The 25,480-nt window shown below is 39.2% G+C and overlaps 1 protein-coding gene across 4 annotated transcripts in view; it reads right to left on the reverse strand.

Moving 5' to 3' along the window:
* The window catches only part of dym (dymeclin), a 275,633-nt gene that overhangs the window by 95,586 nt on the left and 154,567 nt on the right, over positions 1–25,480 (reverse strand). For all 4 annotated transcript variants that reach the window (XM_052039238.1, XM_052039219.1, XM_052039228.1 and 1 more), the window contains one exon: positions 10,981–11,086. In XM_052039238.1, coding sequence (XP_051895198.1) covers positions 10,981–11,086 — 106 coding nt within the window. The remainder of the gene's footprint in view (positions 1–10,980; positions 11,087–25,480) is intronic.

The following is a 25,480-nucleotide window of genomic DNA, read 5'->3' on the forward strand; positions in this document are numbered from 1 at the left end:
CCGCAATCTGAATATGGTCCATGACCTCACTACTCTTTTTTCCTCGGTTTTATAGACTCTGTGTCGGTTTCCAGAGTAAATACGGATGCAAATATTCATTTACGATCTCCCCCATCTCTTTTGGCTCCATGCATAGATAACCACGCTGATCTTCAAGAGGACCAATTTCGTCTCTTACTATCCTTTTGCTCTGAATATAGCTATAAAAATCCTTGGGATTCTCTTTCACCTTGTCTGCCAGAGCAACCTCATGTCCTGTTTTAGCCCTCCTGATTTCTCTCTAAAATGTTCTCTTGCATTTCTTATACTCAAGCGCCTCATTTGACCCTAACTGCCTATACCTTGCCTCTTATTTTTAAATTTAAATTTTTTTTAAATCTTATTTTATTTACAGCGTGGTAACAGGCCCTTCCGGCCCAACAAGTCTGCACCGCCCATTTTAAACCCCAAATTAACCTACCTGTACATCTTTGGAATGTGGGAGGAAACCGGAGCACCCGGCGGAAACCCACGCAGACACGGGAGAACGTACAAGCTCCTTACAGACAGCGACGGGAATCGAACCCTGATCGCTGGTGCTGTAATAGCGTTGTGCTAACCGCTATGCTACCGTGCCACCCAACAGTCTAACAGGAACATACAGATCTTGTACTCTCAATATTTCGCTTTTGAAGGTGTCCCACTAACCAAACATCTCTTTGCGGGAAAACAACCTACCCAATGCACGCCTGCCAGATCCCTTCTGATGGACTCAAATTGGCCTTCCTCCAGTTTAGAATCTTAACCCTAGGACCAGTCCTATCCTTCTCCCTAATTATCTTGAAACTAATGGAACTATGATCACTGGATCCAGTGTTCCCCTACACTGACTTCCGTACCTGCTCTGTCTCATTCCCCGAGAGGAGATCTAGTACTGCGCTCTCTTTAGTTGGGACCTCTACATATTGATTAAGGAAACATTCCTGAACACATTTCACAAACTCTATCCCATCCTGTCTTTTTACAGTATGGGAGTTCCAGTCAATATATGGGAAGTTAAAATCACCTACTATCACAACTTTATATTTCCTACACCCATCTGCTGCCTGTCTACAAATTTGCTCCTCTAAATCCTGCTGACTATTGGGAGGTCTATAATATAGTCCCATTAACGTGGTCATCCCTTGTTTATTCCTCAGCTCCACACAAATTGCCTCCATAGTCAAGCCCTCCAGTATGCCCTCGCTGAGCACTGCCATGACATTTTTCCTGATCAGTAATGCCATCCCTCCCCCTTTAATACCTCCTTCTCCATCATATCTAAAACATCGGAACCCCAGAATATTGAGCTGCCAGTCCTGCCCTTCCTGCAACCAAGTCTCACGAATGGCTACAACATCATAATTCCACGCAGGGATCCATGCTCTAGGTTCATCTGCCTTTCCTACAATACTCCTTGCATTGAAATAGACGCAACTCAGAACATTAGTCCCACCATGCTCAACCTTTCAGCTTCCATCTTTGCTTGTAGTCTTAACATCTACTTTCCCCACAGCCTCTCCACTTGCTGTTCTGCCACTCTGGTTCCCACCCCCCCACATCTCTAGTTTAACCACCTCCCCCCTCCTCCCCTCCCCCCAACCCAGGCAGCACTAGCAAACCTTCCCGCAATGATATTGGTCCCCCTCCAGTTCAGGTGCAAACCATCCTGTCATACAGACCCCACCTGCCTTGGAAGAGAGCCCAATGACCTAAAAATCTGAAGCCCTCCCTCCTGCACCATCTGCTTAGCCACTTGTTAAACTGCACTATCTTCCTATTTCTTGCTTCACTAGCACATGGCACAGGTAGCAATCCTGAGATCACCACCCTGGAGGTCTGTCTTTTAACTTAGCACCAAACTCCCTGAACTCACTTTGCAAGACCTCATCGCTTTTCCTGCCTAAGTCATTGGTACCAATGTGTACCATGACCTCTGGCTGCTCCCCCTTAAGAATGCTATGAACTCGATCCAGGACATCTCTGACCTGGCACCTGGGAGGCAACATACCATCTGAGAGTCTCGTTCTTGTCCACAGAACCTCCTGTCTGTTCCCCGACCAATGAATCCCCTATCACTACCGCTTGCCTCTTCTCCCCCCTTCCCTTCTGAGCCCAAGAGTCAGAATCAATGCCCGAGACCTGAGTGCTGTGGCTTTCCTCTAGTAGGTCGTCCCCCCAACTCCCATCTAAAATGATATACTTGTTATTGAGGGGAACGGCCACAGGGGTACTCTGCACTGACTGCCTATTCCCTTTCCCACTCCTGACAGTCACCCAGCTACCTGCAAATTAGGTGTTACTGCTTCCCTGTAACTCCTGTCTATCAACCCCTCAGTCTCCCAAATGATCCGATGGTCATCCAGCTCCAACTCTAGTTCCATAACACGGTCTGTAAGGAGCTACAGCCGGATGCACTACTTGCAGCTGTAGTCATCTGGGACACTGGAGGTCTCCCTGACTTCCCACATCATGCAAGAGGAACATACCACTGCACTGGGTGTCATTCCCACTACTCTACCTGTGCAATAATAAAGAAAGAAAGAGAACTTAACAGAACCTCACCTTAGCCTCCACTTCTATTTGCCGAAGCCTCTTCAGCCAAAGCCTCAGTCCCCTACTCTAACACTGAACCACTCACACAATGGCTGCTCCAAAATGGCCAGATGAAGGGTGTCAACCCGAAATATCGACTGTCCATTTCATTCCACAGATGCTGGCTGACCCTCTGAGTTCCTCCAGCATCTTTTTTTTGCTCCAGACTCCAGCATCTGCAGTCTCGTGTCTCAATTTAGCAAGGCTAGTTCAATGAAACTTGACAAAACCCATACCAAGGTAACCACTGTTTTGAAATGGATGTCAGATCACTGCTTATTCAGTGTTTGGTGAAGATAACTTGAATACTTTCAATGGCTGTGCAATGAAAAAATACCTTCAAGATCAAGGCTAAATCAAACCTTTATGTTAAAACATTATAATCAAATAACGTTATCTGGAGCAGTGGGAAACCACGGTAACAAAATTGCACAAATGGCATTAACACAAATGAGTTCCTGCCTACAAAGATATCTCAACACATTCCAGCATTGTTAAAGTCATAGTATTACCCCTCCCCCCCAAAGTGAAACAGGTCTTTATCTGACAAAGGTTCCTCCCTTGTTACCAACTTTCACTAGAAATAAGAGGTTAGTCAAGAGTCATCTGTAAAAATGCTAAGACACAGAAGCAAGAAATTGTACCTCTAACAGAAATCTGCTACTGGACGTCATCAGTGGCTTCTGAAAACACCACCTTTGGCTGGTTGGGCACAAAGAGTAACTAGATGCAGTACTCTGTGCTCCTAATCCATATTTTAGTAAAGGCCAGAGTTGTACTGGAAGATGTGAAGTTCCTACAGTGAAGGAGGTCGTACGAGATGATCACAAGGTTAACATTCTCAGGACAAATTATTTTACTCACTTTTAGGGACAGGGCATCACTGACAAGGGCAGTATTTATTGACCTTATCAATGGCCTTGAGAAGGAGGAAAGAGGCTGATTTCTAAAAACTTACTTTGTTAATGATAAAACTTCAAATTAGTTTGAAGTGGTTACCTTGATAACCAGCTTTTTTAAAAATTACAACATACAAACTTAGAAAATGGCTGGAACAATTGTAGTCTATTTTTAAAGCTAAGCAAATGTAAAGTGAAGACATGTGCCAGCACTCTTGTTCCTAATCCTTGACCAATAATTTCACCGTGGAAGTTACACAGGATTAATTTGATCCATGATCCCCTCAATGGCTGAATAGATGCCTGGCACTCAGATTCTTGGCTTACATGTAAAGTATGTTCATTTAGGATATTGGAGGATGCTTAGGATTCATGGGATTATATCCAGCACCATAATATATTCAAGAGAGGAGAGGATCAAAATCTAAAGACAAACATAAGACTGAAGGCTTATGAGAAAGCTACAAAATATTTAGTTTATATTTATAAATCGGCACTATCCAGTAGAAAGTCTAAGCAGACCCTAAAAATGGTGTAGGGAAATTTAATGCACCATTTGAGTTAGAGGAAAGACCAATCTTGATTTCTGTATCAGCAACGTGTAAATTATCAGTGACAATTGTGAAGGAAAATGGATGCACAATTACCTTTCTTTCTTTGGAGAAAAGTGGTTTCCTTCAATATTGTCTCAGCAGGTAAATGGGCAAATTCTATTTATCATCTGTGTCTTTCATTTTAAAATAACGAAGTCCATGAGCACTGCACAATGGCCTCAGAAGGTCACTACCAGAGTGGCTGTTACACCAGCATAGTTGCTCACATGCAGAGGAAGAGGGATGAAGGAAAATCAGCCAGGGCTACACTCTCAATTGTTGCTCATGAGCAAACCTATACAGTAAGCTTGGTGCAAATTAGCTTGATTTTGTTATTACCCAATATCCACATGTATACTTTTTCACCAAAGTTTATTTGTTTCTAATAAGGGAGATATCCTAGCTGATCTTTCCACTCTGGTCCAAGAATTTTGTAACCAATTGCAGAACTTATGCTGCTGTGACTTAGACCAGCCAGCTAAAAGATCTGGAACATTCCTGCTCCCAATAATTCCCACATGGGGCAATGCATTAACCCACAAATCCCTAGATGAAATCTTCCAACACTTGTCTTTTTCCAAATCTTTAATTAAATGAAAATGACAAGAGAAGCCCAGAGGTGAGACTCTATCATGCTAATGATAATTAATAGCTTCAAAGTTTGTTCTTCCAAGGCCATAATATCTTGCAAAATGTCTATAAATATTTCTACTAAGTACATCTTTATACAAGCAAAATACAGGTTGAAACTCTCTAGTCTGGCACCCTTTAGACCTGACTGGTGCCAGACCACAGAAAATTAAATGATCATTAATGCTGTCAGAAATAGTTCTTGTTTCATGAAATATGAAGCCTACAATTGAAAAGCTGGACTGTATTTTCACTTATGCACAATGCTGTTGAAATGTATGTATATAAAGTTTAAAACAGAAAATAAATACAAAGAAACTAGGTGGCTTGGCGCTGCTAATACAACTGCTCTGGTGGCCATTCTGTAAACTAATGGTGCTAGATTCAAAACGTGTTGGACCACGGGTGTTGCTGGGCCAAAGAATACCAGACCAGAGAGTTTCAACCTGTAGCACAAGTGGTGCAAAGTTCTGCACCTTTAATCACAGGTTCTTTTAACCATAGTCATAGAGTTACAGATTACACTTGATCTGAAATGCATTGTAAACAATATTAGCATTTACAGCATTTTAATCACATCTACTTCTAATCAATTTTCTTGTGTGCCCATGATCAGCTATTGGCAGGCTTTTGTGTTATATAGCTATTATTAGCCACTGAAGATGGAGATTTTTCTGCTGGGACCTGAGCATATTTTGCAGAACCAAAAACTTTAGAAAAGTAAAAAATTTAGCATGTAAGTAAAGACCAAAGTTCATAATGGAGTACACCACTGAAGCTGTGAACAGCATACTCTTATGTACTATATCAAAATTTTGAGTTCTTCTTCAAACTTCAATGCTACAATAAATACAGCTCCAGTTGTTTCATTTTCTCATTATAATTCTAGAAACACTCCTCATCCTTGTTGCATCTTTTTCATGACAGCAGAGGTTAATAAAATCTAAAACTACCTCTACCTGTTCCAGTTGTGCACCTGGACATTTGCACCCTCAGAACAGCAATCTGCACTATACCTGTTTGACAATTCCATCTTCTACTCCAGCCATCTTGTGTTCTGAGTGAATCCATCAATCTTAGTTAAATTACAAACAGATTCACACTGACAGGCTGCTAAGATTTATTTCACGTGGGGGACGGCAGATGTTGTTAAAATAATGAAAAGGTTCGAGAGACTAGACATGAAGAAAATGTTTCTATTTGAGGCAGAAGACCAAAACGAGAGGCTGTAAATCCAAGATTGTAACATCTCTTTTATTTACTCACAGGATGTGGACATCATTGGTAATGCCTGTGCTTAAACTGAGGAGGCAGTTAGAGTCAACTGTAAAGATGGGTCGGGAGTCACATATAGTTCAGACCAGGACATCTGTGAGTATTTTCTTATGACATAGGAGGCCATTTAGCCCATTAAGTCTATGCCAGCTCCCAGAGCAATCTCACTCCCCTACTTATTTGCCTGTAACCTATTCTTTCTCACATGCCCATCAACTCCACCCTGATTCTCTATCTCTACTAAGGGTAAGTTACAGTGTCAATTAATCCATCAATCATTGCATCTTTGGGATGTGTGAGGAAACCCATGCAGTCACAGGGAGAACATGCAAACTCCACACACTCAGCAATGGAGCTCAGGATTGAATCTGGGTCGCTGGAGCTTTGAAGCAACAGCACTACCTGTTGATCACTGTGTAGGTGGGTTTTAACAGTGACCATGAAACCACTGGCTCATTGTATTGAGACTAACCCATTTTAAAAAAAAATTCAGTGTCTTGAATTTAAAGTTCCTATCTGTCATGGTAGAATTCATATCTCTGGACCAAGAGTCAGGACTATGATTGCTAGTTCAGTAACTTAACCATTATCCTTTCATATTCCTGTATATCCAAGTACTCCAGATATCTAACAATGAATTCATGAGAAACTTCTTCACTCAAAGCATGATAGATTATAAAATGGGCTACCACAAAACACAGCTGAGGTTTTTAGCATAAATATGTTGAAAGGGAAGCTAGATAAGCACACAATACAGAAATACGGTTATATGAAGACAGTTAGGTGAGAATAATAGGAATGCCAGAAAAGACCAATTAGTGGAAATGGAATGTCATCAAAGACAGTAAACTTTATTTTACTCAATCAGGACAGGATTCATAAGTGAGATGCCAATATCCAATTCCCAGTACCATCCTGTCTTTAATTTATTTTGTGTTCAAGATGAGAAGACAATGTTAAAGTATACAATGAGATATAGATTAGTTACAGATATGGGCAGAGAAGTGACAGATGGGAGTTTAATCCAGCCAAGTGTGAGGTGTTGCACTTTGGGAGGTCAAATGAAAGGAGAAAGTATACAGTCAATTGTAGGCCTATAAATAGTACTGAAGTACAGAGGGATCTTGGGGTCCAAGCCATAGATCACTGAAAGTGGCAATGCAAGTGGATAAGGTGGTAAAGAAGACATATGGCATGCTTGCTTTCATTGGTAGGAGTGTTGAGTATAAGAGGAAGGAAATAACGCTGCAGCTCTATAAAACTTTAGTCAGACCACACTTGGAGTATTGTGTGCAGTTCTGGTCACCCCATTATAGGAAAGATGTGGAGACTGTGGAGAGGGTGCAGAAGATGTTCACCAGGGTGCTGCCTGGATTACAGGGTATGAGCGATAAGGAAAGGTTGGACAAACTTGGGTTCATTTTCACTGGAATGAAGAAGGCCGAGGGGTGACCTTATGGAGGTTTTTAAAATTATGAGGGGCTTAGACAGGGTTTTACTCCTAGGGTGGGGGAGTCTAAAACTAGAGGGCACAGATTTAGGGGAGAGGGGATCAGTTTAGAGGAGATCTGATGGGTAGGTTTTTCCACACAGAGGGTGGTGATTATCCAGAACGAGCTGCCAGAGGAGGTGGTAGAGGCAGACACAATTACAATTACAATATTTAAAAGGCAATTGGACAGGTACTTAGATAGAAAGGCATAAAGGGATATGGGCTTGATGCAGGCAAATGGGATTAGTATAGATCGGCATCGTTGCCGGTATGAACTAGGTGGGCTGAAGGGGCCCATTTCTGTGCTGTATGATTCTGTGGTTCTGATTTTTACCACTTCTCCAGCTCAAGTCTTGTTGTGCATCAATGTTTGCACTCATGCCTTGAAGTCAGATGTTGTGAGCTCAACTCTTACTCCATTTTTACAACAGTGCCATCTTTCAGATGACGTATACTAAGGTTATATCTGCTCTCAGACTGGCATGACACTATTTCAAAGAAGAGCAGAGTTCTCTTTCGGAATTAAGCCGACATCCTTCTCTTAATAACCATCACAAAATCACATGGGTCTTGTCATTTACACATAGCTGCTGGTGGGATTTTGCATTTTTCATAATGAGCTGTCATGTTTCCTACATTCAACCAGTAACTGTACTGCAAGTGTACTTCACTGGCTGCAAAGTGTTTGGAATACCTTGGGGGAACTGAGTGGAACTATATATACGTTTCTCGTTTTCTTTGTACTGCTTCAACAGTATAGTTTAAAATCAACCTCAGATAAGAACTTTATGCTGCATTATTGCAACATTTTTATTTCTTAAATTATCATTTTATGATCTTAGCGCCATGCTAAATAATGGACAGGAGCACCAGAAATGAGGATGGATAACTCTCATTGTCTCGTTTGCATGTAGGCACATATGTTGTGCTGCTGGTAAGGTTTTGGTCTTACGAGAATAAGCAACTTTCTGGAGGAGAGGTGGTGTGTGGGTAGTAAGTCAATGTAACCCTGTTAATCCTATCACCAGCTGCCTTTTGTCCTCCCCACTGCTTTCTTCCTTGTGCAGGGACCACTGCCTCCGAACTCCCTGGTCCGCTCATCCCTCCCCACCCACCCCTCCCTGGCCCAGGCACCTTTCGCTGCAGTTGCATGAGGTGTAACTCTTGTCTTTGCACCTCCTTCCTCACCACATCTAGGAACCTAAATAGCCCTTCCAGATGAGGTAAAGATTCATGTCCACCTCCCTCAACCTCGTCTACTGCATTCGGTGCTCCTGATGTGCCCTCCTCTACATCAGCAACACCAAGCACATCTTCATCCCCCTCCTTCTCGTGGTTCCATTTACCCATGACACACAACACGTAACTCACAGGCTTCCCCTGCCCACTCTTCCCTCATCTGCTTCAGATTCCTTCTGCCATTATCACCTCCCTTACTCATCAGATTCCAACACTGACAGCCTTTGTGTTCCTGCTTATCACCTTCCAGCAGCTGTCTCCACCTTCACACTCCACTCCCCCCCACCTCTTTTCATCTGCTACTCCTTTCTTTTGTCTTCTCCATCTATCATTCACCTGCCTCCATCTCCCAACCCCACCTCTTCCCCTCCCCCACCCCCTCCCCTACCTGTTTCGACTTGCCCGTCATCTTTCACCCCTCCTCAGACCACCAATCACCTTGGTCTCCTGTCCCCTCTCCACTCTCAACCCTGCTGAAGGGCTTTGACCTGAACCATTAACAATTCCTTTCCCACTACAGACACTGCTCAGCCTGCTGATTTCCTCCAGCAGATTGTCTGTAACCCTGTTAAGCTGTTTAACACATAAAGAAGGGGGTAGCTAAACAATCTTTCATAAATTCCACCATGTCTTTCTATTACACTGCACAGGGAATAGTAGAAACATGTTTGAGAATGACAAATACTACTGATTCCTTTTACTTCAAAAAATGTTCATTCCTTCTTTGAAATTGTGATCAAAATCAACAGCATTTTAAGTGATGGAACAAAATCACTTGGGTAATATGCAATGACTTCCTTTATTTTATACCAACTTAGTATCTGTAACCAAAAGACATAATAATCAAAAACAATGATTTTCTGAACAAAGCATTAAAATATTTGGCCTTCACTTATAGAAATAAACAGTTATTACTCTCCTCTGTTATTTGAACGATGGAGAAATGATGCAATCCTCTAAAAGAAAAATTGGAGAACAGTCTAGACTTATATTCGACGACATTGATCTCATGCTTGGCTTAGTGGATGAATGCAATGTGTGTTTTAGTATCTAGTTATGTAAAGCATGAAATTAGGTTTTGTTCTCTTTCTCTGAATAAGAGCTGGAATTGACGTCTGCAATTGGCCTAAGTAATTCTAGGGTAAGGGATGGTCAGAATTAATCAAGACTTCCAAACGTAATGACAATGAAGTCCTACTTGCTGGTAGGTCAGATGTGGGAAGAAGGATATGAATTCTACGGTTCTGTCTGCAGTTGAATAAACAAATTGTCAGTAGCTGAACAATAGGCATTCACACCGTTAGTGGAAAGCTGATTATCATTTTTTCTTGGGTAGGCATGGAGGTTACAAAATTAAGAAACAAGATTCCATTGCCAGCCTGTACATATGAGCAGAGAATCTACAGGCAGCACCTCAGCATTGTTTATTATCAGTGCCTGGACATTACACAAGACATAAAAGGTATATATTTGAACGTCTAACACTATCTTCAGGGCAGTATCCTAGGGCCAACAATATTTAGTTGCTTTATCAATTACCTTTCCATCATAAGGTCAGAAATGAGGATGTTCACCAATAATTGTGCAGTTCAAAAATGCTCCAAAAATGAAACCATCCATTGCTGAGTGTAGCTGAGATCTAGACATCATTTAAGCATGGGCTGCGAAGTGGGAAGTAACATTCACTCCATGGAAATGAGAGGGCCTAACCACTTATCCTGACATACAATGGTCTTACTAATAGCAATTACTTTACTATCAGCATCCTGGGAGGTTGATGGGTGTGGTGGTTGGAATATGACCACTGACCAGAAATTCAACTGCATTAGCTACGTAAATAGTCTGGCTACAAGAACTGGTCAGAACATGGGTATCATCTGGCACATGTCTCATCTCCTGATATTCCCAAAGATTTCCACCAACTGCAAGTTCAGGAGCATGAAGGAATACTCTCCACTCAGCTGGACGAGTGGTCCTTTAACAACACTTAGAAGCTTGACACCATCCAGGACAAAGGAAACTGTTTGACTGGTACACCACCTACCTCCTTAAACATTTGCACCACGTACATTTTTTTTCTTTTAACTCTGCAATATTTGAAGAGTTTTCTGCATATAAAATGATAATGTAGACTTGCTGTTTGTCTAGCTTGCTTCTCTTTTGTCTAAGTAATATCATTACATTTTGTCATTACACATATGGCAAATTTAGTTTGTGAAGTTCAGTTTTAAAGACTTACATGATCAGGTATTGGAGGATTCTCCTCTGTGCTGACTGAACCACTTAACGATTGTGTGGCCTGTTCTAAAACTTTGTTGTGCTTCTTCGAAAGTAAAGCAAAGAGGCTAAAAAAAAGACAAAAATGAGTAAAAAAGGAGAGTAATAATTTTAAAAAATCCACTACATAAATTATATGGCAATGTATCTTATTTTCATTTCAGACTATTATTAACAACGTCAGTATTTAATAAGCAGACACTTACACCACATTTGTAATGAGGATATTTTAAATGTAAGCTTTTTTCCTTCATAGTTATTTTCTAAGCTTAACATTTAAAAATTAAGGCAGCTTTTCAAAAAAAAATTGGAAAGACATTTAAGAAGTAAAATTTGTACATGTGCTTAGAGAAAATATGTACTTCCAGTAACCCAGTAAAGCCAACAAGCCAAATTTCTAAGGAACACTGAAATTAGCTTCTTCTAAAGCTGCATTATCCCTTTTCTTGGGGATTACACAGCCTATATTGAACCTAGAAAATGTAGACTGATATGTAATTATTTCCTTCTGATCCTAATTTTTGACCTGAAGTTATTTTCAGTTTTACCACACATGTAGGTCCATAGAACAGATTTCTCTTTTCATTTCAAGTTAGTTACATGCCACCCAGGAATTATTTTCGCTTTAGATTGGAAAACATCAAAAGGACCAAAACTGCCTATTCAATTTTAATTCCGAAACACTATTGTGTGGTACAAAGCAGGTAACTAACATGACCTTTTGATTGCTTACTGCATAAACATTTTCCCCTCAAAATATCTACCCATATAGATCATGATAGACCTTGGTTCAGTTGCTGCACTCCTAGTTCACTGAGCCCATCTGTACCACAACTGCTGATTTCAGTCATGGCACTGCTGTGGTTACTACAAATGGGCTTACTTTCATGCTGCAGGCAAGAACTGAGAATTTTTCAGCATTTCCATTTATGACTGAAAATATGTGCAAGGATTGCATAAGTAGCAGACTGGCTTGCTGTGCATCTTCTATGGTAAAACAACTTTCCAATGTTCACTACCAGGACTTGCAAAGAATAGGCAATTAGAAAGGAGCCAAACCTCAGGGGTATGTGCCTTTAAGGAGTATAGGGACATTTCTCAAAATGATTTACAAAGAACATGAAAAAAATGGACACGCCTAATCCAGTCCTTCTTCAAATGGAAAGAACAGAGGGTTAGCGGAACAGTGGGTTTAATGTACAGAAGGAGTCTATTCAACTCACTGACTCTGTTCCAGCCAAGAAATTGAAAGACAGCTTCCTCGTTTCCTAGGTGTATGTCTGTAACCTTGCAGATTACACCAGATCAAGTATTTACTGAATGTTCAAAGCACTCATTAGCACATCTGTTTAGCATCATTAGTTCATATATTGAACTTAGAACAGAAATTTACATTTGCCTGATTTTCATTCACTTAGTTGACAGTGAAACAGTTTGAGACATCCAACAATTTGAGGACATTGAAACAGAATGTGAATTCAAGTTCTCAAATGTTATCATAAGCAAAGTAACTCAAACTTTAAGCAATTATCTCTTCCTTGCTCTCTTCTCACCATGGGTTTAAATTTACAAAACTCAGGCATCTTTTCAACCTGACTAACAAACATCAGCATTTTTTCAGAAAGAAAAGTGGCTCTGTTACTTTAAGTTTGCAAGAAATACAGACATTTTTGGCACTGAATCAGTAAGTGATACTGAAAATGTCAGCTCCAGACATCATAAAAGCCATTCTGTGGATGAAGTGAGCTACAATTTCCTATTGGAAGTCACTTAAAATTTCCTCCTGTACCTTACTTTTCTTCCTGTTGCAAACCACTTCACAAGGAACATATGACAAATAATTCTGTCAATGGAATGATTTTGATGATGAAAGACTCTGCTTTCCAATAAAAATATATATTTTTAAAACAACACAAGAGAAACTTCTGTGTTATTTGGGGTTGCCTATAGACGACCATTCTAGTTTCTTCCGAAAACTCCGCCCTCAGTACATTTCCATAACACTGGGATAGTAGCTTTGCAATGCCATAGTACCTTTTTGGACCATGTCAGAGATGTAGAGCCTTGGTTTAACATGTCAAACAAAAGAGAGTACTCTTAACAATTTTGTATTTCTCAGTTACACGGATCAATCTAGCATGGAGCAACGACCTTCTGATTCTGCAGACTGAATGTGGCCATTGAGTAAATTGACAGGGAAGGGATTATTTCCTGCTGAATGAGTTTTTCCATAGTAGCTGGCAACTTTCCCAAGTGGCTTAAATGTTCTCAAATTGTAGGCACTGAGTGCCAGCAGCCGTTTCTCAAACTGTGATCTGATTCTAATTCTATGCTTACCAGATGCCCAAAGGTAATAGATTCTCTAATGGCTCAATTAGAAAGAAAAAAAACTTAAAATTAGATGGAATCTTCCAGCCAATGAAGCATTTTTGAAATGTTGGCATTCTACAATGTAATAAATACAGCAGTAAGGCAATAAGGTGCCATATCATAACAACAGATTTTTAGTGATCTTGATTGAGGTTTATGTAGGAGAGCACAGACCATTCCCTTATTCTTCTACAAAATAGTACCAAGGGATCTTTTGCAAACCTACTGCAGCACTGGTTTCACAATTAGTTCAGCATCATCCAGGAATTGACCCCAAGGATTGGGCTGTTCTCTAGGCAATGAAGTCACTTACCCAAAGCAATAGGGAGCCAGCAATGGGGAATGAAGGGAGCAAAGTGGTGTAAAGGGAAATACTATCTTTTAACACAAGTAGCCAAATCATTGATGGATTCTCCAGAAATTAACCCTCTCTGCACTCATCAGTTCACTGAGAATAAAACATAAGCTCCTTCACAGAGATGTATAACAGTTGCAATGTCATGGAGGACAAGAAACGAAATCATAAGTTTGATTGAAAAAAGCACAATATATAAAAGCACGAATATCTAGAGACAATTTGCATGTATAATCACAGCCATCGATATAGCAAGCTGCAACAGATAATTTGTGTCAGGTAAAGAAAGTGAAAAGTCATCAATGGTTTCCAAATTTTAACATTATTTAGTGAATCCTTGCTGGAAAATATGTGTGCAAATATGGGTTGACAATAGAATCAGGCATGGCTATGACACCCTATGAAACATAACCAGCTGACATTCATTCACTTGGACAAGTTAGTTAATGGCTGTTGCCGTCCATGAGACAATAAATGAGCAGCAGTTAATACATTCAAGGAATATATTTGGCTCGTAAGTATATGCAAAAAAGGATTAAGTTTCACATGCTCACATGCAGGATATGTTGACACTAATCTAAAAATAAAACAAGAAATGATGTTTACTGCATTTCCTAACTTAACTCTGTTGAACTGCCATCATTTATTAGTGTAACCATGTGGAAGTTTAGGCTCTGTGTTAAAGAGAAGTCCCACAGTTCCCAAAAGATGATCACAGGGGGTTTTCCCATATGAGTTCTGCTGTTGGAACTCTCCTTCAAACTTCCCACATCAATGCTAGGAAATCTGCCCATTAAACCTGCAGCAGTTTAAACCTGGTACAATTCCTGTGAGGTAAGCAATTTTAATGGAGAAGATAGACAATACAGAAAAGGGTAAGTAAAATTTAATTCACATGTCTGATTTAATTTCATTCTGTGTAGCGAATGTAAATTATTAAAACTGTTTTAATAATAACTCTGTTTTCAATAAAGGTAGAGACATCCACAACCTTTATTGTGAATTTATTGTCCCTTCCTATTTGCCCCAAGTGAGGCAGTGGTCAGCAGTCAACTTACTTGGTGGGTCTGGAGTCACAATTAGGCAGAGTGGGTAAGGACAGCAGATTTCCTTCCCAGAAAGACAATAATGAATCAGATGGGTCAACCACAGTGGAGGCAAATTCATTGGGGGCTTTAAAGAGGGGCTTGGATGGGCACATTAATGAGAGGAAAATGGAGGGATATGGGCATTCTGTAGGTAGGAGGGATTCGCTATGTCGGCACAACATTGTGGGCTGAAGGGCCTGTTCTGTGCTGTGTTGTTCTATGTTCTAACCAAGGTTACTTACCAAGGCTAGCTTTGATTAAAATTTCACATTTTACTTAATTGCATAAATTTAAATTCCTCAGCTGCTCTGGAGGGATTTCAACCCCTGCCTCTAGGTCAATGGTTAAGAAGTCTGGAGTGCTGGTCCACTGATCTACCTACATTATCACATTTAAATGTTAATAGCTTTTGAGCACTGCTGAAGGTTTAGAACACTGGGGAAATTAGCAAGCATTCAACTTCTGACAGTTTTCACAGATGCTGGCCCAGGGCATAGGTTAATTGTCTGTCAGAGTAACTCTGTGGGTAGAGCTTACCACATAACCAGCAACGAACTATGTTGCAGTGTGGGCCTTACTGATCTGCTGGGAGCTGGCTTACCTGTGGAAGGTTGCAGTGGACAGGTTTGAATGGTGACAGGCCTGAATGGCTTGCTGTTCAACAAACACAGGGGCCATTCTAAAGTTTAAATTTAAAACATTACTGAAGCTAAAATATGCCGGCACACGATCAGTTAAGAGCCTGTAAGTTCCTTTTCGCAAACAGATTAAATTCGTTATTTTGATGTCTCCAATATGAAAACATTAAGTTTTGGTTGTGGCCTAACACTAAGTAGTTATGTACTTTGAAGGGAAACTATGTTGAAGAAAAACTGAATCAAGAATACTTCCTTCTCCTCCAACTTTATGAATTCTGAATTGGCTAATGAAACAAATATGGGGCCTGCAAACTCTGTAATCATCTGGGCAAGAGGTGCTTACATTGGGCAGACAGGTGGGTAGTATGGGAGGTGGTGGGATCCTTCCACCATTTGCTACAATGAAATGAACTTATCCCCTTGGCAGGCTTGGTCTCACCCTTTATCCTATCCATCCCTCAACTATCTGCTCTGCAAGTTAAAATTAACTTGTTTTCCCTCTTTCCCAGACTACCTGGCATCCTATTTAACCCCGTGATGAGCTCTCATACCACATCCTCTCAATTGCAAAGATCCATTACTTCCATCTCTGCACTGTCACATGTATCCACCCCTGCTTCAATCCATCTGCTGCAGAAACACTCATCTCTGCTTTTGTTACCTCCAGACTCAACTATTCCAATATTCTCCTGGCTAAGCCAAGATTCTAATAGCATGGATGGAATGAAATTATATTGGAAAAACATCCGAGTTACTAAATTTGTTGAGGCTGGGCACAGAGGGAAATGTTTTCCATGTGATACTTTGAAGAAAATACAAACATACTAATCTATATCAAAGTATCCATTAATCGCAATTCAGGTTGGTGGTCAGGTGACACCAGTAAAAGAAACTTTTTTTCTTGTACTATGAGCAAAGAATTTGATGATACAGATTTAACAAAAGGCTTTCATTTATATATAATCATTGTTGGAAAGAATAATCAGGGTAAAAACTAATTGCCACTTGGAGAAGAATGAATATATAAAGGAGAACCAGCATGGAGTTGTTCTAGACTTAGAGGGTTCAATTAACCTGACTGATTTTTTTTCCAAGGGGTAGCAATAAAGCTGATGAAGAGAATGAAGCTGAGATTGTTTATATGGATTTTCAGAGGATGTCTGATTATGTTGCATACAAAGGCCCAGTTAGGAAAATAGAAGTCCTTGGAGTTAAAGTAGCATTAGCAGCATGAATAAAATATTTGGTAAGACTAGCGGAAGGTAGTCAGTGGCATTCCCCAGTATTCAGTACCAGGACCACTCTATGTAATGTATGATTTGAACAAGGAAATGTTGGGTAATATTTTTAAATCTGGAGGTATCACCAAGCTAAGTTCCTCCAGCAGATTGCTTGTTGCTCCAGAATCCAGCATCTGCAAGTCTGTTGTGCCTCCATAACACCAAGCTTGGAAGGGTGGTAAACAATGGGAGGACTGAGACAGGCTGTCAAAGAGCACAGCGATGTGGGAAATGAAATTTAGTGCAAAAATAAGGAGGTGTGACATTTACAAAATAGCACAATTTTAAAGATTGAGCAGGCGGAGGGGACTGTTCGGGCATGTGCAGTCTAAGTTACTGAAGTACATGGGATCTTGCAATTCAGAAATTGTAGTGTAGAGTACAAAAATTGGAAGGTTATGTTGAACCTGTATGAAATGTCAGTTATGCCACAACTGGAGTATTGCATTCAATTCTGGTCACCTGACTCCAAGTAAATATATGGGTTATAGAGAGGGTGCCGAAAAGAATTACCTGAATCATTCATGAGAACAAGGAATTTCAGCTACAAGGTAAGACAGGGAAAGTTGGCATTGTTCTCCCTGCAGCAAAGAACTTTGAGAGATTTTATGGAAGTGGACAGGATGATGATTGTTTAGATAGGGTAAACAGAGGGATGCTGTTCCCACCAGCTGTTGGTGCAACACCTGGGTCACAGGTTTAAACTTTGCACCAGGAGATAAAGGGAAAGGGTTATGATCTGGATATCACTGCCTATGTGTGGTGGACATAGAATCAATCAGTGCTTTCAGAAGGAAACTGGAATAGGCACTTGAAAGAAGATAATTTTCAGGGCTAAATGGAAAAAGTGCAAATCACTCTATCAAGAGCTGCCATAGAGTTGGTGGGGCTGAATGGTCTTCTTCTGTCCTGTTGCACCCACACAACAACTCAAAGCTGATCAATCATTTTTCTGAAGTTCTATCATTGTTGACCCAACAGCTAATCAGTTAAGAAATGATTAATTAATCTACTTTTTGATTAGCTGGTTGTAGGTTAAATGGTGGACAGCACTCCAAACATAACCCTGCACTTCTCAAACTACATGGAACCTTGCACGTGCAATTCATCAAGTAAAATCTCCGTTTACTGTCACATCGAAAAAATTGTATTCTCACCCGGGGTTCCAAATTCAACTGCAATTTAGTTTCAATTGTCATAATCAGCAGTGGAATCACTAAAGGATCGTGGCACCAGCTGTTTGATAAACTCATCTCACTGATCGTGGAGACCTTTTAAAAAGTAACTGCAGTTCACTTCTGGAAGGATTGAAATTAAGAGGAAATACCTCATGTTAACCTTATAAAAAAACCTTTATCACATTACATTTGGAGCACTGTGAACAATTCTGGCCTTCATATTATAAAATGACATTGAAGTACTGAAGAAGGTGTCAACATGATTTACTGGGACAATACCAAAATTGAGAAGTTATACCAATCAGGAAAAAATGAACAGATTGGGGCTTCTTTCTCTTAAAAAAAAGACAAAACAATGATGTGTTATAGAGCTATGTAAGGGGACGATCAGGTTTATGCTGACAATTTGTTTTCATTTGCAGGTTAGACCAGAACTAAGGACAATCATTAATCAATCTAAGCAGGAGAATCTGGAGAAACTTTTTAACCCAGAAAGTGGTTAGCATGCAGAACACTATCACAAGGATTGGTCAAGGAAAAAAAATGAACATGAATTTAAGCTAGAAATACATAAGTGAAAATGAAATGGAGAGATATGTTGAAGGTGATGTTAGGTGAAGAAGTGTGGGAGAAGAGACAATGGTTTGGTTGACTTAACAATACTTAACAATTCTGAGTTTAGGGGGCTAACAGCACCAGTAGGATTTCTGGATTCAGTCAATTCATTTTAGATTGTACAAAGGTTTCCAAGATGCAAGGCAATTTTCTTCTAAATATTTTCCATTTCCTTTTGAATTATATGTTTCTTCTAGGTCTAATAAGGAAAACAGTTTTGTTTTTATTTTTGGTAAACATTGTAAATTTTCAAATTGTGAACATTTAATTGGTATTAATGACATGTTTTCACATTTCCATTATAAATACTCAATTGTACCAGGACAGGATTATAAATTCTATTGATTTTTTTCTGTTGTTTCTGGGAATCCAGCCAGTTCTCTTTTCAAAAATTACCACAATCTGAGGAAATTTATCTTGTTTTAGGAGTATGATCACAATACACGTAATTAAGTATGATAGTTGACATACCAAAGAAATATGGAAATATAAAACATGCTCCCAGTCAAAACAAAAGCTTAAAAAAATCAATGCATTGCATACAACAGAATACATACCTATATCCACATGCGATACAAGGCTGCATAATTCATTTATATCGTATAATAGGATGTTCACTTACAGTTTTTAAGTCTATCACAGTTTCTATATTTTTATAACTGAGAAATAACTTGCATGTTTTAATTATAGTTTACTGTAAAATCAGTTTGGGTGAACATAGAACAGTAATAAGAAAGTCAGATGAACAGTATGAGTCAGGAGGGCAATAATTAACTAATACTTTAAATGCAGCCTTGTTTGCCTGCTAACCAGCTGCCATATATATTCTTAGTTTAACAGCTACAGAGAGGTTCAAGATGCTTTTGGAAACACTTCCTGTTACCTCTAGACATAATTATCAGTTTAGTGATGGAAAAAGTAGAGGAAACTGCTTTTGGGAATTGCACTTCTATATTCTTCAAACCAATGAATAACAAATGTATGACCTAGTATGACACCCACTGGTGTGATGCATCCCAGGTCTGTACATCAGAAAATATGCTCAGTGTTTGTGGGATTTGTATTTTAGTAGTTAAAATATTAAACTTGTCAGCTAAATAGCAAATGGCACCAAAATAGTAAGATTTTGAACTAGTGTTGAAAATTCTAAATTATTGATATTTGAGAGCACCAAACCACATTTAATTCTTAATGCCTCTAAAGTGATACTGCAAACCACCCTGATCACCCTGTACGCAATCACTATGAAGTTTAGCAATGTGAAAATGAGGTAGATGAAAAAAGGATAAAGAATCTCAGCCCAATCAATCCTGTGAAATTAGTTGTCTCAGAAATTAGTAAAGCCACAGATGGACAACCAATACTCTACTCTTTGTTTTATGATCATCATTTTCCTCTGTACCCTAGCCCACCAGCCCAATGGTACTTAGTCGGGTAAGAGTCCTTGACAATGATTAAATTCCATGAAGTTTCATAGCTTTAGTTCCAACAGGAAATTAACTGTATTTTGACCAACATTGAAGAGATTTAGGGTGTAAATTCCAGGGAGCTCAAGAAAGCTGAAGGCACTTGCTGTTGATAGAAGAAATGGAGGAATGTGAAGGGAGTGGGCAGAAGATGGTTATAAAGATAGGATGGGAGAAATATGGGTGGGGGAATAGGAGTGGGCAATGGTAGGATTTGAGGCATTAGAGAGATCAGAACGTGAGAATTTTAAGTATGAATGTCATTTGGAAGTTGTAAAGAAGGCAAGAGTACAGAATGTACTTTGGGTGGCGATGACAGAGAAATATCATCACTGACTCAACTGACGGAGCCTCGTCCGTTTTAATTGCCAGAGTGAGCTTGGGTCAGGTAATAAGGGAAGCAACATGGGTAAGTAACCAAATGAACCATGCTCTCAGCAACTTGACACACGAAAATCTGTCAACGACAGCAATTGGAGAAGTGACAACAGTGCAGTTCTTGCAATGTGGTTTGAGAATGTTACCATACAAGGAAGGATGTGCTAAGTGCTGACATAGTAAACTAAAATTGAACAACCTGGAAGCACTGTAGACCATCAGCATGATAACTGACCCAACACATTCTTTCATCATCAATCAATACCAGTCAGGGAGGCCAATTAAATGCAGATTGTTCAAGGGTACATCACAAGCAGCAACAAGAATACACCAGATTTTTGGATAAAGTATGCAACATTGTGCCAGATATGGATATCATTATTTATTGTTGTACCTAACATATGGATTGTTATGAGCTTTATGGTGACCAGGAGCATGCTACAGTTCCCCTTTTTTTTGGTAGATCACCTATAACACGTAATCATATGTAACTGTATTAGACTAGTGAAGATGTTTGATAGGGCTCCCTACTGGCTAGCCATCAGAAGCATCAGACTACAGATAGTTAAGTAATCCATAAATAACGATTAGAAGAAAAACACTGTAGCTAAACAACATTCAGCTGTGAATGGTGGTGGATAGCTCGAGAGTTAATGTTCAGGTCGATGACTTTTCACCAGAACAAGAGAAAGTTAGAAAAAGAGGCATATTTTAAGTTACAGATGGATAGGACAGAAGGAATGTTTGCAACAGGAGACTGAGAAAATGGACTGAGAATGGGTGGTGAAGGCTTAACAAAAGCAAAAAAACAATGCAAGAATTGAGAGATACAGAGCACAGGAGTTGCTGGAAATCTAATCTGGAAATCTATACTATTCCCAATATTTGCACTTAATCTGTAGCATTCTACGTCTTAGGATTCAAGTGGTTCTCCAGACACTACTTAAATTTCCTAACATTACCTGCCACCACCAACCCCCCTGCTAGCTGGTTCCAGATTCCAACCGTCCTCTGGATGAAATAGTTCTTCCTTGGATCTCCTCTGAATCTTTAGCCCTTCATCCTAAGTCTACGCCCTTTAATCTTAGATACTTTTGCTATAGGGAAAAGGTTCCTACTATCAACCCTACGTATGCACCTCATGATTTTATATACCTCAATATGCTGCCTCTGCTCCAAGGAAAACAAACCCAGCCTATCCAGTCTCTCTCATAACTAAAACATCCGATTTCAGGTAACATCCTGGTGAACCTCCTCTGTACCGTCTCCAATTAGGCCCTTCCTAAAGCGTGGCGACCAGAACCATACATAGTACTCCAGATGTGGCCTAACTAATGTTTCATAAAGTTGTACTTAACCTTCCTGCTTGTCTACTTTGTGCTCCAGCTAATGAAGGCAAGTATCCCCTATGCCTTCTTCATTGTCTTAACTACCCATGCTGCCACCTTCAGGGATTCTTGGACTTGTAAACTAAGATTCCTCAATACTCTCTAGGGCCCTACCATTCATTGTGTATGTCCTACCCTCATTCACCCTCCCAAAGAGTATCACATCACACTTACCCAGATTAAATTCCATCTGTCATTGTTCTGCCCATTTTACCAACTGATCATTATCATCCTGTAGCCTACAACTTCCCTTCTCACTATCAATAATATCACCAATTTTCGTGTCATTGCAAACTTACTGATCATACCTCCTACATTCATACCCAAATCATTGTCTATAATAAATAGTAAGGCCTCAGCACAGATCACCGTGGTACACTACTGATCACAGGCTTCCACCATCCCCTTTGTGTCCTATTATCAAGCCAAATTTGGATCCAATTTGCCAAGTTGTCCTGGATCTCAAATTCCTAAAAAGATCAATGGAACTTCATGGAATAGCAGTTCATATCTGGTTTGCCACCTATCCCCACCTTTGATGCAATTTAAGACTTGTTTCATTGTTAACTTTTCCTGGCATGAGCAAAAGGTCATCGGCCTGAAATGTTAACTGCTTCTATCTCCAAGGATGCTGCCTTAACCTACTGAGAAATTCCAGCATTTTGTTATTATATCAGACTTCCAGCATCTATAAACATCTCCCTTATATGCAATTTAAACGTTTTGTCCTATCAAAAAAGTGATTAAGTAAATATTGAAAAGGAAGACAGATCTTGAAAAGTGTAGATAATAGGACATAATGCAAACAAGAGGGAAGAAAACGGTGGAATACTCAGCAGATCAGCCAGCCTTTGTGGAAGAAGAACAGTTAACTTTTTAGGTCAATAACTTTGCATCATGTTAATTCTGTTGGTCACCACAGATGCCGCCAGACCTGCTGAAAAATTTCACTATTTTCTGTTTTAATGTCTACTGCAGTTCCATCAAAAACTTTCAGCATTATCCATGTTTTTCAGCCTTTATTTTCCTATAGTTACTGTCTCACTTACACTCTTGATTCTCAGCATTTTCAGTTTTAAATTCAGATGTTCAACGTCCACAGTATTTTGCTTTTGTAGTGTAGTAGATATTGTGTATAAGGACTTTTAAAAAGCCATTTAAAAACAGCAAAAAATAGGCTTGTTAGCCAAAAAATAATTTCCATAGAATTAAAGTGATTTGTTGCAGTATGAACGTGAAATTGGCTAAAGGACCTAAAGCAAAGAGCAATAGTGAACAGCTATTTCCCAGAAGAGAGGAAACTGTACAGTGCTATCCTTGATAATAATTCTTGAGGAACAATTGCTCTATTGATGTATGTTAATGAGCTCAACTTGGGTAAACAGGGCATAATTTCAATGTTTATAGATTACAAAGTTTGAGAATGCAATTCATGATGAGTTGATTATGAATAGATTGTAGGAGAACAAAGACAGACTGACAAGATGGGCAGACATATGGCAGATTAAATTAACTATAATAAATATTAAATAATGTTTTATCAGGAAGAATTGGCAAAATATTAACTGAATGGCACATGTTTACAAACCTTTGGAGATCACAAATTAAGTTGAGAAGGCTGCTAAAAATCATATGGAATCCTTGATTTTACTACCAGATCAAGAGGACTACAAGAGCAAGATGCTAAACCTTTATAAAACACTGACGTGGGCTCAATGGTCCCAGGCCACACTATAGGAAGGATGTTAAGTTTTTGAGAAGATGCAAAAAAAATTTACTCGATTGGTATCAGGAATGAAGGACATCAGATAGATGGAGAGACAGGAGGAGCTATTCTTTTCTCCTTTAAGGAGAATGAGAGATGATATGATAGAGGACGAAGAGTTTAATAAATAAGAATAAATTGTTTCTGGTAAAAGGACTGTAGCCAGAGGACACAGATTTCAGAATGGCAAAAGTACCAAAGGTGACATTGGATACAAATTTTTCCCTAGCAAGTTGTTCAGATCTGGAATGTATTTTCTTTAAGGAATGTAAATTCAAAAGGGAATTAGGCAAGCACTTGTAAGTGAAAAATTTACTGGGATGTGGGGAAGAGAGCAGAGAATGGAAATAATTAGATTGACCCGTCAAAGAACTTGATGGGCTGAAAGGCACTTTTGTGATGCATCATCTTACCTTTGCTTTAGGAGAAATTACGTCATGGAAACAAAACAATTCCAGGACTTAATGCATTAAATTAGGTTCCAGAAGCTTGATTTTAATTCTCTTACATTCAGATGGATGGTGGATATTACAATTAGCTGTTTAAAATGCTAAGAAGATTTTATACCAAGAGCTATTTTTGTTTGTAGGAAGTCCCAGAACATGGGAGTATCATCTCAACATTAGATCTGGAACATTCAGGAATTACATCAGATTACAAGATATAGAAGCCCCTCAAGCCTGCACAGACCTTTTCAAAAAGATAATGGTTGATCCTGTGCCTCATCTAATTTGCTACCCTTTCCCCAATTCTTCTGATTCTCCAATTGCCCAAAAATCTATTAATTTCAGCCTTGAACATAATGAATGAGGTAGGGAATTCCAAAGATTTACAACTATCTGTTTGAAGAAAATAGCCATCTCAATCCTAAATGGCCAACTCTTGTCATGAGACTATGTCCCTACTTGTAGGCTTTCCAGTTACAACAAACAGCCCTTTAACATCTAGCCTGTCAATCCTTTTCAGAATCTTATGTTTCAATGGGATCAGCACCGATTCTTCTAAACTCCAGAGAACGTGGGACAACGTCACAAGAATCTTACTCGTGAACACATGTTGTATTGACTTCAAGGCATGTATGTTTTTCTTTAGGAAACCAAAATGAAAAGAGAAACCTAAAGTTCAACTGTACTTGGATGATGGCCATCATGTTGAATAAGGAACTATAATGTAAAAAACAATACTGTGCAATTAAGAAAAATGCTTTTAAATTTTATCTGAACTATCCTGGGCCTGGGTCTACATGAAACACTTAGATTTGATATTGCGTATCAAAATTAAGACTGAAATTTTGTTAATTTCTTTGCTTAAACAAATAAAATGCATTCAATTATTTTTTTATTGCAATATTGTGTTAAAACTGAGAAAATTATTAGCAGACATCTGTAAAAATCTGATTGTGGAGTGCAGGGTCTTTTTTCTGACACCAACCACATCCTATATGAAGGAAGCAAAAAAAAACACCCCCTAGTTACAAGGATAGGTTCACATATTTCTCATCCAGACACTTGTTTTTCTCACCTACTTCCCTCAACCCTAATTTCCTGTCTGCGGTAATGAAGCACAAGTAGATGAGCAATACTGTATTTAGTACTGTACAAAACTTATGCAAGTGAAGTTATGGAAAGCAAATAGACCACAGCACAGACTAAACAACATTAAGAATTCGTTTTACCTCAATTAATTACTATTTTTTTCAGTTCACCTAAAACCTTTAAAAACTGACAATAATTTGAAAAGGAAAAATAAAGTATCTGATATTCTACCTGGGCAAGATATTCTATTGGTAAAGAATGATAAATCTGTAAACTACTAAAACAGTAAAAATGCATAATACAGGTGATTAAGAAAACAAGTAGTTGCAGAGTTGAATCTAACTGGCGACAGAATTGTTACTGTGGTTTAAAAAGAACCTTTTGTACTTGCTTTTGAGATCATTGT

Source organism: Pristis pectinata, chromosome 2, assembly GCF_009764475.1.
Source record: "Pristis pectinata isolate sPriPec2 chromosome 2, sPriPec2.1.pri, whole genome shotgun sequence".
NCBI lineage: Eukaryota > Metazoa > Chordata > Chondrichthyes > Rhinopristiformes > Pristidae > Pristis > Pristis pectinata.